At 35.3% G+C, this 19346-nt stretch overlaps 1 protein-coding gene across 1 annotated transcript in view; it reads left to right on the forward strand.

Moving 5' to 3' along the window:
• LOC149791404 (transient receptor potential cation channel subfamily M member-like 2) overlaps nucleotides 1-19346 on the forward strand; it is a 164386-nt gene that overhangs the window by 71364 nt on the left and 73676 nt on the right. The window contains exons 10-15 of the mRNA XM_089971350.1: nucleotides 3735-3903; nucleotides 9112-9218; nucleotides 10912-11009; nucleotides 11928-12130; nucleotides 14105-14205; nucleotides 16273-16404. Of these exons, the coding sequence (XP_089827476.1) occupies nucleotides 3735-3903; nucleotides 9112-9218; nucleotides 10912-11009; nucleotides 11928-12130; nucleotides 14105-14205; nucleotides 16273-16404 (810 nt within the window). The remainder of the gene's footprint in view (nucleotides 1-3734; nucleotides 3904-9111; nucleotides 9219-10911; nucleotides 11010-11927; nucleotides 12131-14104; nucleotides 14206-16272; nucleotides 16405-19346) is intronic.

Consider the following 19346-nt stretch of genomic DNA (forward strand, 5'->3'; position numbering starts at 1 on the left):
CTTTAGGCTTATGGTTAACCCAAACTCATCACATGCTTTAGCAAAGCGGGCCATCAGGCGCTGAAGCTCAGCTTCTTTGTGGGTGGCTAGAGCAGCATCGTCTGCGAAGAGCATGTCCCTGATGGTTACTTCACGCACTTTGCTCTTTCCCTTCACTCGTGCCAGGTTGAACAGTCTGCCGTCTGATCGTGTGTGCAGGTAAATCCCTTCTGTGGACGTCCCAAAGGCGTGCTTGAGCAGGACTGCGAAGAAGATTCCGAAGAGTGTGGGGGCAAGGACACAGCCCTGTTTAACTCCACTGCGGATGTCAAAGAGGTCGGATGTTGAGCCATCGTACTGCACTGTGCCTTTCATGTCATAATTGGAAGGACTGGATCATGCTTAGCAGCTTTGGAGGGCAACCAATTTTCGCCAGGATTGTGAAGAGTCCGTCTCTGCTGACCAGATCGAATGCCTTGGTGAGGTCTTTAAAGGCCAGGAAGAGGTGTCTGTGTTGTTCTCAGCATTTGTCCTGCAGTTGCCTGACAGAGAAGATTATATCGATTGTGGACCTCTCTGCGCGGAACCCGCACTGCGACTCTGGGTAAACTCTGTCAGCAAGCGTCTGTAGTCTTTTCAGGATGACGCGTGCGAAAACTTTACCCACGATGCTGAGAAGTGATACGCCCCTGTAGTTGTTGCAGTCACTTCTGTCACCCTTGTTCTTGTACAGGGTTATGATGTTAGCATCTCTCATGTCCTGAGGCACAGCCCTCTCGTCCCAGCACTGGCAGAGGAGGTCGTGCAGGTGTTTGAGAAGCACGCTACATCCACACTTGATGAGTTCTGCTGTGATGCCATCCTTCCCTGGGGCTTTACCTAGGGACAGTTTCTCTAAGGCTTTCTTTAGTTCGTCTACAGTAGGTTTCTCGTCCAGGTCGGCCATGAAAGGGAGGTTTTCAATGGCATTGAGGGCATCATTGTTCAAGTGGTTCTCTTTGGAGTACAGTTCGGAGTAGTATTCCACCCAACGCTCCATCTGCTTGCCCTTGTTGTGGATGGCATCGCCTGTGACAGACTTCAGTGGTGCTGTCAGTTTCTTCGTGGGACCCATTGCCTTCTTTATGCCATCGTACATGCCTCTGATGTTTCCAATATCTGCTGCTGACTGGATACTCTGACAGAGCTGAAGCCAGTATTCATTGGCACACTGCCATGCTAATCTCTGCACTTTGCTTCTGGTAGACCTGTATGCCTGTAGTGTCTTCTGACAGGGGGATCGCTTGTATTGCAGATGAGCACTGCGACGCTCTTCTATGGCTGGCTTGAGTGTGACAGAGTTAGCCTCAAACCAGTCATTGTTCTTTGATTGCTTCTTACGAAAGATCCGTGTGGCTGTGATGTATACAGTCTCTCTGATGTAATCCCATCTTTCTTTGGCACTGCCGTTGGGGGGTTCTGAGTCAAACGTCTTGGAAAGAGCATATGTGAATTCCTCAGCCTTGTCTAGATATGATGTCTTGCTCACATGAATGCGTGGCTGACACTCTTGCCTAGAGTGGTGGATCTTCTTTGGTTGAAGCTTCATTTTGCAGCACACCAGCGAGTGGTCGGTGTTTCAGTCAGCACTGTGGAAGGTACGGGTAAGAAGCACACCCGTCATAGCTGACCGTCTTGTAATGATCAAGTCCAGCTGGTGCCAGTGTTTAGACCGAGGAAGCCTCCAAGACACTTTGTGCTGTGGCTTTGTCTGAAAGAATGAATTGGTGATGCTGAGTTCGTGATATGAGCACATCTCTAGAAGGCGCTGCCCATTCTCATTCATCTTCACAACACAAAACTTGCCAAGACAGGAGGGCCAAGAGTCATGATCGGCACCCACCCTAACATTGAAGTCGCCCAGCAAAATCAAGTTCTCTTCTTTGGGAATTTTGTCGATGAGCGAGTTTAACTCATCATAAAACTTATCCTTGGTATCTGTGGCGGATCTTAGTGTGGGAGCGTAAACACTGATCAGGTTGACAGGCCCGTTTGTGGTGTGGAGGCGGAGGGATAGCAGTCTTTCATTTCCTTGTTGGCAGGGTTCTATCATTCCCAGCAGAGTGTTCCTGACAGCGAATCCAACACCAAACTCTCTGGCTTCACCTGCACTCTTTCCTTGCCCGACAAATATGTAGTTCTTTTCTCTGAGGGACCCAGAATATGGTAATCGTGTCTCCTGTAGTGAGGCGATGTCGACCTGGAGCCTTGCAAGTTCGTCGTTGATGACTGAAGTCTTACGAACATCACCGATTGTCTGGAGATCATCTAAAAGCCCAGTCAGCATGATCCGGACATTCCAGGTACATAGCTTGAGGATTGAAGTCATCTTTTTTATTTTTATTTTGTTATTTCTTGGTGCAGTAGTTGCAGTCCGCTTGTCAGGTACTCGCGTACCTTAAGCCTTACGCACCCAGCAAGGCAGGCGAACTGTGGCGGGACGGCACCTTATTGGCTTAGGGTTGCCCAGTTTGAGGCGGGCGGTAGCTGTCCAGTGAAACATGTTGGTCACTCCCACCGTCAGAAGCAACCCCTGGCGTCTGGCTCTACGCTAATCGAGCGGTGACTTATAACCGGTAAACTGCTGCTTCCCGTGTTGAATTCTATGGGTTTCAAGGCTTGTCATCGCCGGGGGCGGTTGTAGGAGATAGGCACCCACTTCCATTGGAAATCTCCCAATGGCTTGTGTTTGATAGAGCCTCTGATAACCAAATCCAGCTCCAGGCCTTCACGAGTGGCGGAACCTGTTTAAACTGACTGGAGTAGGGATGACAGGTGAGCTTCTGGCTCCTCAAAACCAGATGCTTCGGGCAGATGGGGCTCGTTAACCTTGGGTGGTCACCCATCTAGGAGAAGGTAAACTCCGATTTCAAACCTTCGCTGCCTTGCGACTATACCCTCTCAGAGGAAAGGCTAAGGGAGTAAAACCCATCAGAAAATCCGGAGTCGGAGTCCCTAAGGCGACCTAAGAACTTCAAGTAGATTTGCACATAAGGCAGTCACAAACAAAAGATTGATTCCACTGACGTTCAATTTGGTTGACATCGATTTTTGGTGAGTTTTAAAAATATCAAATATTGCCACTGCATGCCGATTGCACTGAGATAGTGAGAGCCGGTCTTTGGCTAGTTTAAATTATGGACAGTGGATGAATTAGATTATTAACCAATTCGATTTGTGGTGTCTGCATCGGTTGGCATTGACGTTGGTCACTCCAACAAAAATAGGTGTTTTATTAGTGTTCATATAGTGGATAACATTTTAGTGTTGTTGGCTGCATCAATTTGCATTGATTTTATTCACTTGGACCAAAGGACAGTGTAACTATTGAACTTTTCAGGTCAATGATTTGTGTCATACAGCACATACACTGTGGACATTCAAACTCAGGACATTTCGAACATAAATCCGGCGTTCCATTTATTAAGCAATGATGCCATTTAGAAATAATATTCATTACTTTTATGGTTACACATTTAAATGAATTTTAAGCTTGCTATAAGCCTCAAATTTAAAAAGGCGACAAAACAAATCGTTTGATAATAAGCCTACATCCGGATTTCTCAACATATTTATTAGATTGACCTTCAAGTCATTGAGCAAAATATTGCGAAAGCATACTTATTAGTGTAATCGTTTTAGATCGTAGGATGAGTTCAGAAAATATTATAATATATTGGTTTTCATTAGAACTTGTCATGTTCTTTTTCATATAGAAGTCAGAACCAATAAAATACACTATAGAGGACGAACGTAAAGAAAACGAGAGGTTCCTGAACCCAAATCATAGCCACTATATATTGGTAGATGATGGTACCCAGCACAAGTTTGGAACAGAGACCCAATTAAGGGCTCGGCTGGAATGGGACAAATGCGATGAATATGGTAATCGTGTTTAATTTGATATTTCGTATTATTCTGTAATGTGTCAAGCTGAATGGGTGATGTTGGACATCCAGCTTGAAACTCAGCTTCTGAATTTTATCAGCTCTATGCTTGATCTTCCAGCACAATATATAGTTCTTTCAGGTTAGCTGCACTTAGTACAAACATAATTATGACAGAGTCATATAATATTTACTACTATTGCTATTTGTTCTACTAAAAATAATGATACGATAATGTACAGCTACATGATTTTGTCAAGTTTAACATATTTATTTATCTATCTTTCTCTCCCTCTCTTTCACTCTCTCTCTCTCTAATATATATATATATATATATATATATATATATATATATATATATATATATATATATATATATATATATATATCTTACCTCAAGTAAACATATTTAACTACAAAAACACAGTTGTTACAATTGTTTACATTACTCTTCTGCCTGAATTCTAGAACAATAGTTTGCTTTATAGAGCTGAAATAACTTTAATGTGTCCAACTGTAGAATGTGATGATATAGACCTGTCATTACATTATGAAGTGACAGATGAAGCCTTTGCTAGTAGTGATGAACGAGCAGATTGTACCATGACCTGGAACATATAAGACTCTCGAACTTGAGGTTTAGATCGAGGTTGTCGTAGTAAATAACAAGGATAGTAATTTTGAAACTTTGGGTCGAATTGGTAGATAATAAACATCCAATTGCAACCTCAGATTCTGAATTTTGTTATTTTAGTGCCACCATAATGCTTAATGTTTAGAATTAGCTGAATTTTATGCACATAAAATTATGATAGATATGTATAATAATAATAATAATAATAATAATAATAATAACAATAATAATATCAAAATGGACGTAACAATAATATATAATTAAATTCATTTGTCGAGTTTTTATTCAGCAAAGAAGGGTCCATAATCGTATCGTTACCTTTGTACCTGAATTATGACAATTTTCAATTTTAGCACAATAGTTTTGTGAAGATCAAAGGAAATTAACTTATTGTATTACTGTAGAACACGTGTGAAAGTATTATATTTGAAGCCATGGTAATTTAATTATTGTGCTGAAATATTTTTTAATCGTAGCAAGTTGAAATAATAATAATAATAATAATAATAATAATAATAATTATAATATAAATATGGACGTAACAATAATATATTATTAAATTCATTTGTCGAGTTTTTATTCAGCAAAGAAGAGTCCATAATCGTATCGTTACCTTTGTACCTGGATTACGTCAGTTTTCAGTTTTAGCACAAAATGAAGATTTGTGGATATCAAATGAAACTGAGGAAATTAATTCATTGTATTACTGTAGAACACGTGTGACCTGTTCAGCCAATCAAAGTTTAGAAAGTAATAATATATAGTTAAGACATTGCTGAGGTGAATATTAAGTTTTATAAGCAAGTGAAACTTATAAAATACATTGCAATGAAAGGGCCAGTATATACATATTCATTAAACATTACAACAAAGGCCTTCAATTTTGTTTCATGATTTAGTGGACAACTTTGATAGTTATCGTGTTTAGTGGTAGTTAAATAAACTTTTACTTGTATTATTACATACAACGAGTCATCATATCGAACACACGTCAAAAGTTGTCACAACAATGTTATAAGATGAAGCATTAAAATTCATTCACATACTATTTTGACAGCCAGTGAGAAACAATTGCATAAATTATGCTATCAATTTAGTTGTAAATGTAATAACACTTATCCTCGATGACAGTAATCTCTCTTAAGGACGATAATCAAGTACTTGATACAACCATTCAATTAGCGATTATGCCTCATACAAATTCGGTTTCATTTTGAAATTTGTCGAGAAATGATTTAAAAGTGCCTTGCAGTATACCACTATCAAACGTGTATCATATTTGAACCATGTAATGTGAAACATAAGACTGATAACACATCGATCTTTCTCTTTTCGTTTTATGCGACCCCTTAAATGTTTATTGGGATTGAATTCATTTAATGTCTCGTATAAACTTGTTAACACATATTTTGTACCCTTTCTCTGATATACTTCAAATGTCCATTCAATTGGATATATCTAATGTTATATATAAGCCCCACCCTTGCACTTTTACCTTTTCATCTTCCCTTGGTAATTTAAGTAAAATGTATGTAAAGACTATAATTGTGCCATTAAAATAAACTCTGTGCCAGTTTTGCATATATGCAATTTATCTCGTCAATATCGTATGAGATCAATGTGCATGTGTTTAATCTGAAACAACTATATATCAAACCTGACTGATTTTCTTATCATTTACTCATAATATCGGATTTGTGCATTAATTTGTATTTCATGTTCAATGATTTATTAAGTTCTTATGCATAGCTTTATGATGGATACTCCTCATTAGGTAAAGGAGGCTGAAGTCCCCTTTCTTAACTTCATTTAATATTTAGTTTTTATAACCCTAATACCTGTTAACAAGGGCACACATATTTGGTCATATAAATCTCTTTGCCGAATTTTATTTCCAAATCAACGTCTCGAAACCTAATACCCATTGATAAAGGATAAATGTTTTGGTTCATTAAGACCCTTTTATTAATTTTCTTTCCATATTTAACTTCTATGAACAAGACAACTGCCAATACAGGACATGTTCTTCTGGTCCTTTTAAGTTCATTTGAGGAATTTCATTTCCCTTTTCAACCTCCACAAAACCGATCCCAATATAAAGAAGACCCTTAGGTCCTGTATTTTAAATTCATTTCCTTCTTATGCATCCTTATGCATACTTCATACTACCAAACAGCACAAATGGTTGATCCCCGAGTACCTTTTTATTTAACTTACCTATACAACCTCTATCAACCTTGCACATGATCACACTATGTTGTCCCTTAAAGCCGTTTCTTGATTTCACTACCTTATGTAACACATATAAATTTGAAACCTGTCCTCAACGGATAAAATAATTTTGTCCACTCAGTAACAAGTCTTAATTTTATTTTCCTATCACCTTCCAGAAATCTGACAAGTGTTTACAATGGACAAATGTTGTTGGTCCTTTTTGTGTCCTCTGTGGACAGGTATCATTTTGGGGCTGAACTAACCATGTTATTGTATTTTTGTCTGATAAAAACTAATAATTATTTATTTATATATTACCTGCGAAAAAGGTTTGTCCGAAATAACTAAAGAAAACCGGCCCTGTGGTACACACGTCATGAAATGATAAGCAACTTGTGCGAAACAGATTGCGAATCAGACCTTGTTTTAACCGGTATTATGTAGCAGCAGATACCATCCGTGATCTATTTATTCAGAAGCTCAGCATAATAACATTACACATGATATACAATCTAAGAGGATATCCAGATCGCTCAACCTATACGTTTTTGACACAGCCGAACTACGTGCATCACCAGCTTGTAAGTACATGCAAGTAGCAAGTATGACGATGTCATAATATTAGATTGCTCTCTACAAGCAAAGAAGGACTCAACCAGCTGTACTTATTCCATCAGCTTTAGTATGGATTATTTTACCCGGTAGCTTTAAAACTCTTGCGAAGGTAATATATATATATATATATATATATATATATATATATATATATATATATATATATATATATATATATATATATATATATATATATATATATTATATGCTCATTTTTTCCCCCGTTAACTTTACATTGTCGGAATCGTTCAGTATTCCCCGATACTGAATGCGCGCGACAAGCCACATATAGCATTCACGTGAATAAAGGAACTACTTTCTATTGTAAACAAGCAAAGACGCAGACACCAGCACTTTTGATTTGTAAACAAATCATGTACACTCGCGTAAGAGGCTCTTTACGTTGTGGTTATTTAAATTTGTTTCTGAATGAACTAAAACATGTTTCGTAGACTGTACACACACAAAAAACCCAGCTGTTTTGGCACATTCTGCGTTGATACAATGTTACGGATTTAGGCTAGCTACATTATATAAAAGACGGACGATCATGTCCTTACAAATAACATACAACTGACAAGGAATATAGTGTATTCTTCATGTGGTGATAAGAATGGCAAAATAAAATATACTTACAGTTTTACATCCTGAATTTCCTCAAAATTGTTTTTCTTAATTCTGCAAATCGGAATTACATGAGCCACATCATAGGTTTTCAATCTGGATTACACATTTCAAAAGTGTGCTGTAATTTCTATAAGTCCAATTGCATCCTCCTTACTGCACTCAAAATGAAATACACATTAAATTCCATAGCGTTCTTTTGAAAATTGCAATTGAAAGACTTCATATTTTCCCACGTTATGATTTCAAACATTCAATGACAGAAACAGAAACACATTTGCAGACGTAAATACGCTTCTCCCGCGCCACTTCAATCCGATGAATTTCATGTATAATTTCCACAGATGAATCCAGTCCAAAATCACAAACATTCCCATACAAAATACCAAAAATACATTCACTCCAGATCAAATGGAAAAGTCGTTGCAATGCGCATTCATTCACAATATGAATGCAAATTTCAATTTTAACTAGACACGCCATTTTCTTTCGAAAGTTATGTCGACCGCGCGACTAAATTCAAATATATCTGGGCGGAGCTATGTGCGCATTAATAATGATGTCATTTTGTAATGTCAAATCTGCGCTTGTGTATTTAGTTTGGAATACGGCATTCATTCATTTACGTTGTTTCTTGTAGTGTATTTTGTTTATATAATTTAACCTTAGGTTGAATAAAAAAAAATGAGCATATAATAAAAAGGTTACTGCATTTGTATGGGAAAATAGGAACTTGTTTTTTCGGAAGGATATACTGCACTCACAAGTTCGTGCAGTATTCATTCCGAAAACTCGTTCCTATTTTCCCATACAAATGCAGTAACCTATAAATATACGTCTTCACACCGTGAATATAGTCAAATCCGGTTGAATAACATTCATGTCATGTTTATTGGTATACTAATATTTAATGAATTCGCTTGTACTGGTAACTTCCAGATCTAATCAGTCTAGGAATACCGAAAGATTTTGGCAATAACTGAGACCCTATCTGTAATATCCGGTATATACATCTTTATTTCGAATATTGGTGCAAAGCATGGTGTTGGATAATAATGCACATTATATCATAGAAATATGTTGAACGTTGAATATATTTTTCTTACACGTCTATTGCAGATTTCAAGTCAGTGCCTGTAGTTTTATTGGTTATAAACGGAGGACCAGAAACATTGAGTACAGTTAAAAATGCTCTCTCGGAAACTACACCAGTTGTCATTGTCAAGGTATACAAAAAGCTATGGTGTCTGCAACATAAAGACTGGTTTATAAAGCCTTATTATTATACTGAATATATGGTATTTTCTTGATGTCCTACTGCAATTTAAAAAATGCAATAGAAAAAACCCAAACGCGCAGCACAATCACGCTGATCAAGAACTATTTTTAATATAACAGTACTTCCACCCAACCCCACCCTACCAAACAAACCAAAAACAGAGAAAGCGGAGAGAAAGATTATTTGAACACTATGAAAGCTGCCCAGTAACTGTGTGCTTTATGAACAGTAGCTATTTGCGATTCGCGTAGTTTAGAATACTAAAATCGCTGTTCAATTTACACAATTATCTGTCACAACGATGATTTAAAAGCACTAAATACCACATAGATATATTCCCCCATTCTACTTATCATATAGTTGACAAAGGCATTGCTGCAAGAGAACATAATTTGGGCTCATTCACATTGGTAAACTTCTCATGGAACAGCCCAGTTCTTTAGAAATTAGATATATCCGAAATTCATGCTGATAAAGCAATAACATGAAATAATTGAATCCACCAATTTAAAGATAAATTACTTGCTTGAAGTAATTGGTACCGTTTCATTAACGTAGGAATTTTCTGCTCAGGTGTATTCATGTCATAAACAAGCCTGATTATATTTGTAGAAGGACTGGTAAAGTTATTAGGAGTATGACATTGAGATTCCTTTCTTGAGGTATCATATCACAGCACACCAGTCTGATCTTAAACATTGTTGAATAATGTAATTTATATACACGCTGTAACCTGATCTATGACGCAACAATAAGGTCTGGAAAACGGATCATTGGTATTCATTAATTCTAAACAGGATCATGCCATGAACTTAAGTTTAGTAACATCTTATTTACCACATATATAATCGTGACAGAAATCAAATAGACATTCCATGGTAATAGTCAGGTATGCCAAAACTCCACCCTCAGTGTAAGAAAAAGGTCAAGCAAACAATATAAATTAGATAAACATAACATAGGCAATAAAGGTAAATTAATAATGAGATCCGTTACAAGTAGCCGATACATACAGCTGAGGCTTTTACATGTTGTATTCTTCTTGCTATGTCAGGTCATCCACCCTCATAAGATGATGCTAAACTTCAGGGTAAACTCTGTTTATAATGAAATAAGCTATAGGTAAATATGGGATATAACTGAATAGTGGACAAGATGAAGTATATTGCGAAGACTTTTCCAGAGTATTATGTAAAGTTGTTCATAGGATATAAGATTATGGCACATAATAATATAATGTATTTGGTGCCTTCATATTTATTGTACTCGAAGTTACCTGTACGGTCAACATAAAACACTGGCTTATAAACTTTCACATGTAAATAATGTGATATTATAAATATATACGTATTGTGGATCATCCGTCAATAAGGATACATTAATACAGAATTGAATGTTCTTCATGAAATATGTAAACATCGAAAAGAGCAACAAAGTTTGAAAACATATTGATATAAACAGTTTTCTTGATTTTAATATGTTTAAGATTAAGATTATGTTTTCATGAGTTATATCATTGCAATTTGCATGTATGTTTGATGGAGACACTGTTATACTAGGTCAGAGATTAAAGGCCAATGATATAAAAGGAGTACAAACAATCTTAAACTGCATATCGACATCGTGACACAATATTTCAGGGTTCTGGAAGATCGGCAGACCTGCTAGCATATGCCTTAAAAAACGGAGAGCTGGCTGAGTATAATGTTAAAGGTGACGAGGGAAATACCATCAGGAAGTAGGTTTATAAATAAAAATTGTTCTTAAAAATGAAGTAGTACGTTAGGAGATGTTAATTGATATTACTTTGGTTTTAATATCACATCAATATCATACTCTATGCCATGCCAATTCAAGTAAAGTGACATTATTTAGACCAGCACCCTACTAATCATTGAACCACTACATATATATTCTGTAAAATCAGAATATTAACCACATTTGTAGATTACATATTTAAGTGCAATCAATACCTCATAGTTTCAATGCAAAACAAACGTGTGTGTGTGTTTGTGTGAGTGGGTAAAATAAAACAAAGGAACATGTTGGCATTCAGGTTAACCGTACCATACCATTATACTTGGTGTATGGTTATTACCAAGTAATATTATAAGTTATAGCAAAGTTTTCTAAAACTTAATTGTATAACATTTAATATAAGGTTCTAGGTCATACAAATCAAACAAAAAATTAAGTCAGTACACAAGGATTCAAATTTTCCATTTAATTGTTTCGAATAGAACATATTGATTTATCATAGATGCAATAATTTACCAGACAAAATTCCAAAGTATGAAGAATTAATACTTGGACTGGAAGTTATTCTTATTTTGTTAATTATTCGCTCATTTTCTCAATATCAGTCGAAACAAGGAAGTGGAAAATGTCGGTATGTAATCAAAAGCTCACGTTATAATGGTGGTATATTATATTCTGAATTTGTGTTTGTCACATTATTTAATTGGTGGTAACGGTAGGGGTTTTCCTTGATAAATATTTTCTCCAATTTATTATGTTTATTTATATAAACAGTTATTGACTATGTTTCATAAGTTCATATTTGTTCTCATGGAAAGAAGTGGAAAAACTGAAATATAGTTCAGTGAATTGTACATTTGAATTTGACTTGGAGAATGTAATAAATTTGTTGCAACAGAACGAAGAAACGTTTGAATAAGGACCTGAAAGACTACATTCGTAATCAGATGATGCACAGCAAATTCTGTAAAATGGAAGATATTCCTAAGAATATCAAGGAAATCGAGAACTGCCTTGACAAGTTCGATCTGATCCATATATTTGAATTGGGCAGCGGTGACCAAGATCTTCAGGAAACAATGCTTAAAGCGTTACTTAAAGGTATGTTGTCACTACATTTGAAATACAATATTTTTTCTTGAAGGGACAAATAACTAAATGTTATTAATATATTTCAAATGGAAAAATGTTGCCATTCCCGTTAATGTTGCTAACAGTTATTGTCACTGCTGCTACTGCAGCCATGTTACAATTGTACGTTTAATGCAAGATATTTCCCTTATATATGTACTTCATTTTGTACCTGTATAATACATTACAGTAAAATAAATGTATAATTGTACCTATTGCAATGATACCTTACGTATATTAAGCACCAACTTAAATGAATAAAAAGATACTAGTAATGTTCTCAGTGACTGGTGTATCAATATTAAATGGTGCTGCCTTTCGGATTGATGTTAACTGTTTATCTAGTAAGTCCTGTATCATTCATCATAGTGAACAAGTCAAGCATGACATAGTGTTCCAAAAAGTTCTTGCCTTCGCTTTAAATAATTTGCTTCAATATGTATAGGTTGCATGAATTATCTCCGCAGTTATTCTGAGATTCCAATATTACGTTTGCTCCAACACAGGATTATGCTCATATACCGTCTTTTCAAATTGAAACTGTGATCCAAATTGATAATAGTTACTTATGTGTAGTAATTATATTTGATGGTACTGTCCCGCGAAAGTGTGCAGTTAAACTGGGGATAATATTGACGTATTCACAACTTTGAGAATGTTAATGACTTACCGCTGATACAACATAATTTCTGCGAGCCCAACACTAAAATCGTCATTAATGTCACCAAACATCGAAGAGCAAAATGCTTATGGCCATTCTAACTAAAATCTGTAAAGTTTATCTACAATAAACCAAACGCGTATCTGTCTGGGACAATTTGTCATGACTTCGAAAAGGCATCAGTATTTCTAAAATATTTACTGGATTTTACTGCTGAACTTCAGATATCGAGCTGACAAGATAAACTTGATAGTTACGGCTACATTTGTGTTAGTTACCTATTAGCAAATATAACATTTATGGCTGTATCACCAGGTATGATCAATGTATAGAACGCAAACCCAAATATGATTACTGTATGGTTCGTCAATAATTATCATGTAGGTGCAAATAATTTTCACACATATAATACCATTGAATTAGTGTTTCACACATATAGTGATACTGAGGATATTTTTGCAACTGCTGGGTATCACTCACACGTTTGTATCACGGTATACCTCGGTGGGTCTTAATATACCTCATGCTGTGGTAATACATAGACAAGTCAGTCAGTTTTCAAAACCATGCAAGCATAGATGTAAGATGATTTGCAAACATTCCTCGCAGGATTACGTTTGAAACCAATACATATATTACAATACTAAAACAAACAAATATCGGTTGAATAATTTAACAGCATGCACACAGTGTGCAAATGTAACTTATTATATTTGCTGAAACTGAAATCACAAATCAATGTGTTTGCATTTCATTCACTTCAATTCGAATGGAAGAACTCGTTCAACTTTCTACAAACTCTCCTCCCTGAGAATGTTTTACAAAATCTCATATCCATCAATATAGCTATCTATGTATGTTTTGTCTATCTATCTATCTATCTATCTATCTATCTATCTATCTATGCTATCTTGCTTTTTTATAATTGTTTTTATCATTAAAATTATAAATGACGTCTGGTACCTCCGAGCATGATACTGGACAAGAATCATATTGTACCGGGTAAGTTGATATTACATTGTAGCTTAAGTGTCAGAAAGATCCCATACTTACTTATCTACCCATCCTACACTCTACCTACACTACATATACGTGCAGATACACGATACAATCCATGATCAGATACACAGTAAACGTGTGTATTATTTCGTGCAGAATTGAGGTCATAAATATTACTAGTGGTAAGACTCACTGCTGAACCCCCATTACCAAAGTCGACTGAATAAGTATAGCTAAGGATAAAGCACATAAATGCACTGATTAAAAATTTTGATGTTATTCAGCTAACGAGAAAGATTTGGTGGAACAGCTGAGACTAGCTTTAACTTGGAACTGGATTGATTTCGCCAGGAGTGAGATTTTTACTGCTGACATGCGATGGGAGGTTATTTTCTCTCCCTCTATCTCTCTCTCTCTCTCTCTCTCGACCGTTGACTGTGTGCATACTTGCATGCTTGAAACACCTACCATTCTTCATGTTTTCCACAGCCTAAGTTTTCTTTCTCCCCATCAAACACTATATTTCAAATTTTTTGTTTTATTTTATATCATGAATTAGATCATGTTAATAAGATGATAATGTATTTATAATGGATTGTTGTTTTATGTGTGGCCTCCTGCATACTATCATTGCAAATATTATTATATGAGATTATATTTGATTTTTCTTAATTCTTATTCGTGCTTTTAACGTTATGTTTGGATAAATAAACACGTTTCACATATAGATACATGTATGTATATATTTATGATGATCAGATGTTTAGTTAGTAATATTTGAAAACATAGAATGAAAAGAGAATCAGACCTCCAAATGAGTAATATGAATAATGATTTGTCTCCCGATTAACCGTAATTCCAGTAGTTATGATTCACAAAAATTCTTTAATGATTTATTTAAACACTTTGATACTTTCATTTCCTTGAAATAATAAGATGTATACCACCAATTGTCAAGGTTAAAAATAATAGCTAAGCAGAAAAAACCCTGGTTTCACAAAATATAATTATTATAGAACATCTTTGCGAAAATTTTAAATAACCATGGTTTCGTTCAATCTTCATTTTGTCCTCAAAACTTCTGAACACGATATTTATTACTCCAGTCAAATTATAGCGCATTTCGATATCATAATTAATATCACTTTAAAAAAATATAAACTTACGAATGTCACTACTTAATTTAAAAATGATTTCATGTACACATAATTGCGATTTATAAAAAGCAAATAATTCGTCTTAACTGATATAATTTTACTGCTAAAATCTAAATAAATACGTTTGAGCATCACCTTTCGTCCCTCGTTTGTGAGGACCACATAAGCGCTCCCTAATTTATAGCTGACGGACTTTTACAAACACCTAATAAGATTCCTTGAGATGATTTGATTTAATGGATATACATATGTTCTCAAAATAATTATGGGATTTATAGAGGCATCGCATATATGTGTACATATCGAAAAATAATAGATGGGTATACCATTGACGGGGCAAGCAAAAGTTGTACAATTCTTTACGTATCGTGTAACTTCAGCTTGGTGCAAAGCAGATAAGACAATGACGGCTTGATGATTAGAAACAAATATTCATGAGTAAACTGAGCAGTTGACTATGGTTGGATGTCTTCGTGGATAGTAACATTAGCCTGACATCAAGTATCAGAAGTAGAATGGTGAATTATGAAGCAACTTAGACCAACAGGTTGTTCTCCGCCATGTTTTCTTCTGCCATTAGTAGTGGTGAGGATCGATTGTGCGATCCACGATTGGTTATGGAGCCTGTACGCCCCAGTAATGTCAAAAATAGAAGTCGGAGAACAACTTGATCATTTTTAGTTAGATAGACAGAGTCCGGTGTCAAAACGGGTTGTAGTTGTAATCTGATATAATTTCACAGGGCATCAACGTTCTGTTATTATGCACGCATATTCAAACATTACTGATACTTTACATGAAATTGACTTTCGGCATATCGATATTTTGATAGTCAATGAATTCCCCCACGGACAAGATACTATGTCATTTAGAAGGCAGCCACTCCTTTTCCGTCTGGAATGGAACTATTCCAATATAAAAAACAATTCCAGGCGTAAAGCTAGTGAGTATTTTCTGGCCTAACTAATTTACATAGTTTGCTTAGATGTGCACTTCCCATTTCCACTTTGGTTACATTTCAGATCAGTTATTCTTTTTTAATTCTTACGTCTGAAATGCATATAAGAATGAAGTGTGATGTATGTCTCTGTTATAGGTGATATCGTTTGATCAAAATGTGGGACTAAGCAGCAGATAACCCAAACTTTACATCTGGTTTGCAAAATGTTAGGCTCAGAACCATCATGATATACCAGTTAGTTTATCATGTTTATACTGTTAGACAAGCTTAGTGTGTGTGTGTGTGTGTGTGTGTGTGTGTGTGTGTCTGTATTTAAAATATGTATTATCTTTAGCCTGGCAGTCTAGGTGACATCATGTTGTCAGCACTACAGTGGAACAAAGTGGACTTTGTGGAGCTACTTTTAGATCACGGCGTCGAACTCGAGACGTTTTTGACAAAGGAAAGACTGTTGGAATTATACAACGTAAGTTTATGAGATATCCAGTTCGATTATTTTCTTTCCAATTTCAGATAGGTCAGACATAATACTGAACTTTGACCATGCAAATGACACAATTATTCATTGATAAACGACAGCAAATGTGGTTGGAAAATATAGCGAAATGATTTGCCTTGAATCCAGAAACCAGTTTGACGTCAATGGATTCACGTGACGCAAGTGGTAAAGCAGCACCAATGCATCTACGCAATTTAGTGAAACAATAAGCGAATTGATTATGAAATAAATGAAACTAGAATGATTTAATTGGAGGCGCATATGTTTATTTATATAGTTATTTTGGCTTACAAGACAATAGAAAGCGTTATGTACAAATTTATGTCTGCAAATGTTGACAAACTGCATTTTCTGGCAAACTGGAAGTAACGTTTCATGTTATGCGCAAAGCATCACCGTCACAATGCAGACAATCGCTACATATTGTTCATAACCCCAATATGTCCAGTCAGGTCTGCTTGCTTAATATCTCCTTAGCCCTTTAAGATGATTCTTAGACCAGGTATGTTTTTGTCACAAGGTGACGCGTTGTGGTTTGCAATGAAAGCCTGTATGTTTGGAAGAGTTCTTTCTAGTACAGAGTGTATCTATCGGTTCTCTGTTCGTCACATGTTTCTCATTTGTCACATATATAGGACTGCTTGAGGTATATTAATGATTCCTGATATTTATGACTTTTTCACGCAAGGATTCTCTTTGCGAGATTCTTACCGTTAGAATTTCGCTTTCACTAATTGTGTCCGTCCGTACGTCTATTTATCCGTCACACACTTTACCAGTTATTATCTCCTGAACTGCTTGAGATCTTTACGTTCAACATGTCATTGACGTATCATGGTAAAAGTTTGTTTCATATTTTAGGATTCAACTTTGGCAGTTAAGTAGTCTTAAAGTTTTATGTCATTGTTTTTAAAAACCTGTATTTACATTGCATGTGAGTAAAAATATTTCACGTATCTTTGTGAAGCTTACGCGATGTGCACTGTTAAAGACGTGGCTCAAATTAAGATTTCAGAACTATGTCTAGTTAAATTCTGGCCGTAACTCTGTCACCATTTGGATAGTGGATCTCTACCGATCTATTTAATATCTCTTGATAGTATGTCTTTGTATAATGAAACAAGGTTATGACTCAGAAGCGATTTGGCTGTGTGCGACTATTGGTCATCAATAAGCACTCTTCTGCAAACAGATTTAGAACCACTGTTTAGGTATTTACATTATAAATCAGAAAACATTCTAATAGCTGGTGACTCGCGACATAGTGTAATAACGCCTAAAGTTACAGTTGAGAACTAATACAAAAACAAATATTCTTACCTTGGATGCAACACTGATGTAATAAATGCATGCCATTTTCCACCGTATTTGCATTCTAATTATGATGACACTTAAATATCTTATTGATCCATCAAACAATTAATATTAGCGTAATGCATGCTATTTTCTTGTATTCATTATTATCGTGAAAGTCTCAAATCAACTAGTATTAGCAAAACCCGATAATTTGCTTATTTTGAAAATAATAATTGTTATGTATTATTAATATATATATATATATATATATATATATATATATATATATATATATATATATATATATATATATATATATATATATATGTATATAGTGTGTGCTTTACATGTTTTTAATTGCAATGATTCTAAGCATTAAGCAATATTATTTCAAGGCCCGTGCTTCTCCTTACAAATACTATTGATTCTCAGGACAGGTGATGTTTTGTATATACAAAGGCTTGGTAAGTAATTATTAATTGACATCTGTCTTTGGGAATCGATGATCAGAGTTTGGAGTTGTGTTCGGATATAATTCTACACGAATGATTTGTTTAAAGTATGCATAGGAATTACAGTGGACTAAAATGCTATTTTGGGATTTTTGGGGACTCCTTCAAAGACAGTCTGGATTATATGATTGTGATACATTGAGACATTACAAAAATTGGAATTTATTCGGAACGTTCTATACTGTGTCTTACATATGTTTACTCCGTATTAAAGAAAAATAAATTATTTATTGAATATACTTAAATTGGTGGCTTCGGTTTCACCTTTCAGTTGCATAGTTTAAGAACTAGAGTATTAGCAGAAATTGGAGGCTCATCCAGTATTTGATTTTCCAAAAATATTTCCTAAATGTACAAAATGTCTTTAACATTTAAATTGACGTTGTTTCTTAATTTGTGTTGTCCGTCAGATATATTTTGATTTCACACATTGAGGAATCGTCAGTGAAACCAGCAAACATTAACAATGTCATTCAATGTAGCGAACTGTGTTTGAAATCTTACCAATAAAGGTTTGGAGTCTATGCAAAAGACGAGATCCTTGAGCCTGGAATGGTGTGTAACCCGCACGCATGTTTCGTAGTTTATTTGATATTCACAACGCTTTAGGTAACATAGAAAAGAACAACTGTGATCCTATCATTAGAATATGTTATGTATTAAAAAGGTGTCAGCAGCTTGAAAGTTGATCACTGTTCCATAGGCAAATTATGTTCGTTTCGTGCAGTTATCTGATAACAATAATCAGAACGAATATACAACAACTTCGTTTGTCAGTGTTAGAAGGTTTTATTCAGTTTGGACATTGTTTGGAGTTTCTTCGAACAGGTTTCTACGTTTATGTATGGCGTTGAATATTTTCATCTCACAAAATCTTAGCAACTGTTATGAATTTAATCGTTACGTTTACACGTTTTATATCTTTGTTCCTCATCATTTGTAGTATTATATCCAGGTGATACTTTGAGTCTTTACTTACGATCTACTATCTGGGTAAAATAAAAAGTCCTGGACATGTAAACATTTACAATAGGCTTCTATTTAAGACTATGTCAGTGTAAATCCTTATTCTGTGGCAAATACACGTTGTCCATCGAAGCG

This window comes from Sinohyriopsis cumingii, chromosome 9 (assembly GCF_028554795.1).
Source record: "Sinohyriopsis cumingii isolate HCF-2022 chromosome 9, ASM2855479v2, whole genome shotgun sequence".
In the NCBI taxonomy this organism is placed as follows: Eukaryota; Metazoa; Mollusca; class Bivalvia; order Unionida; family Unionidae; genus Sinohyriopsis; species Sinohyriopsis cumingii.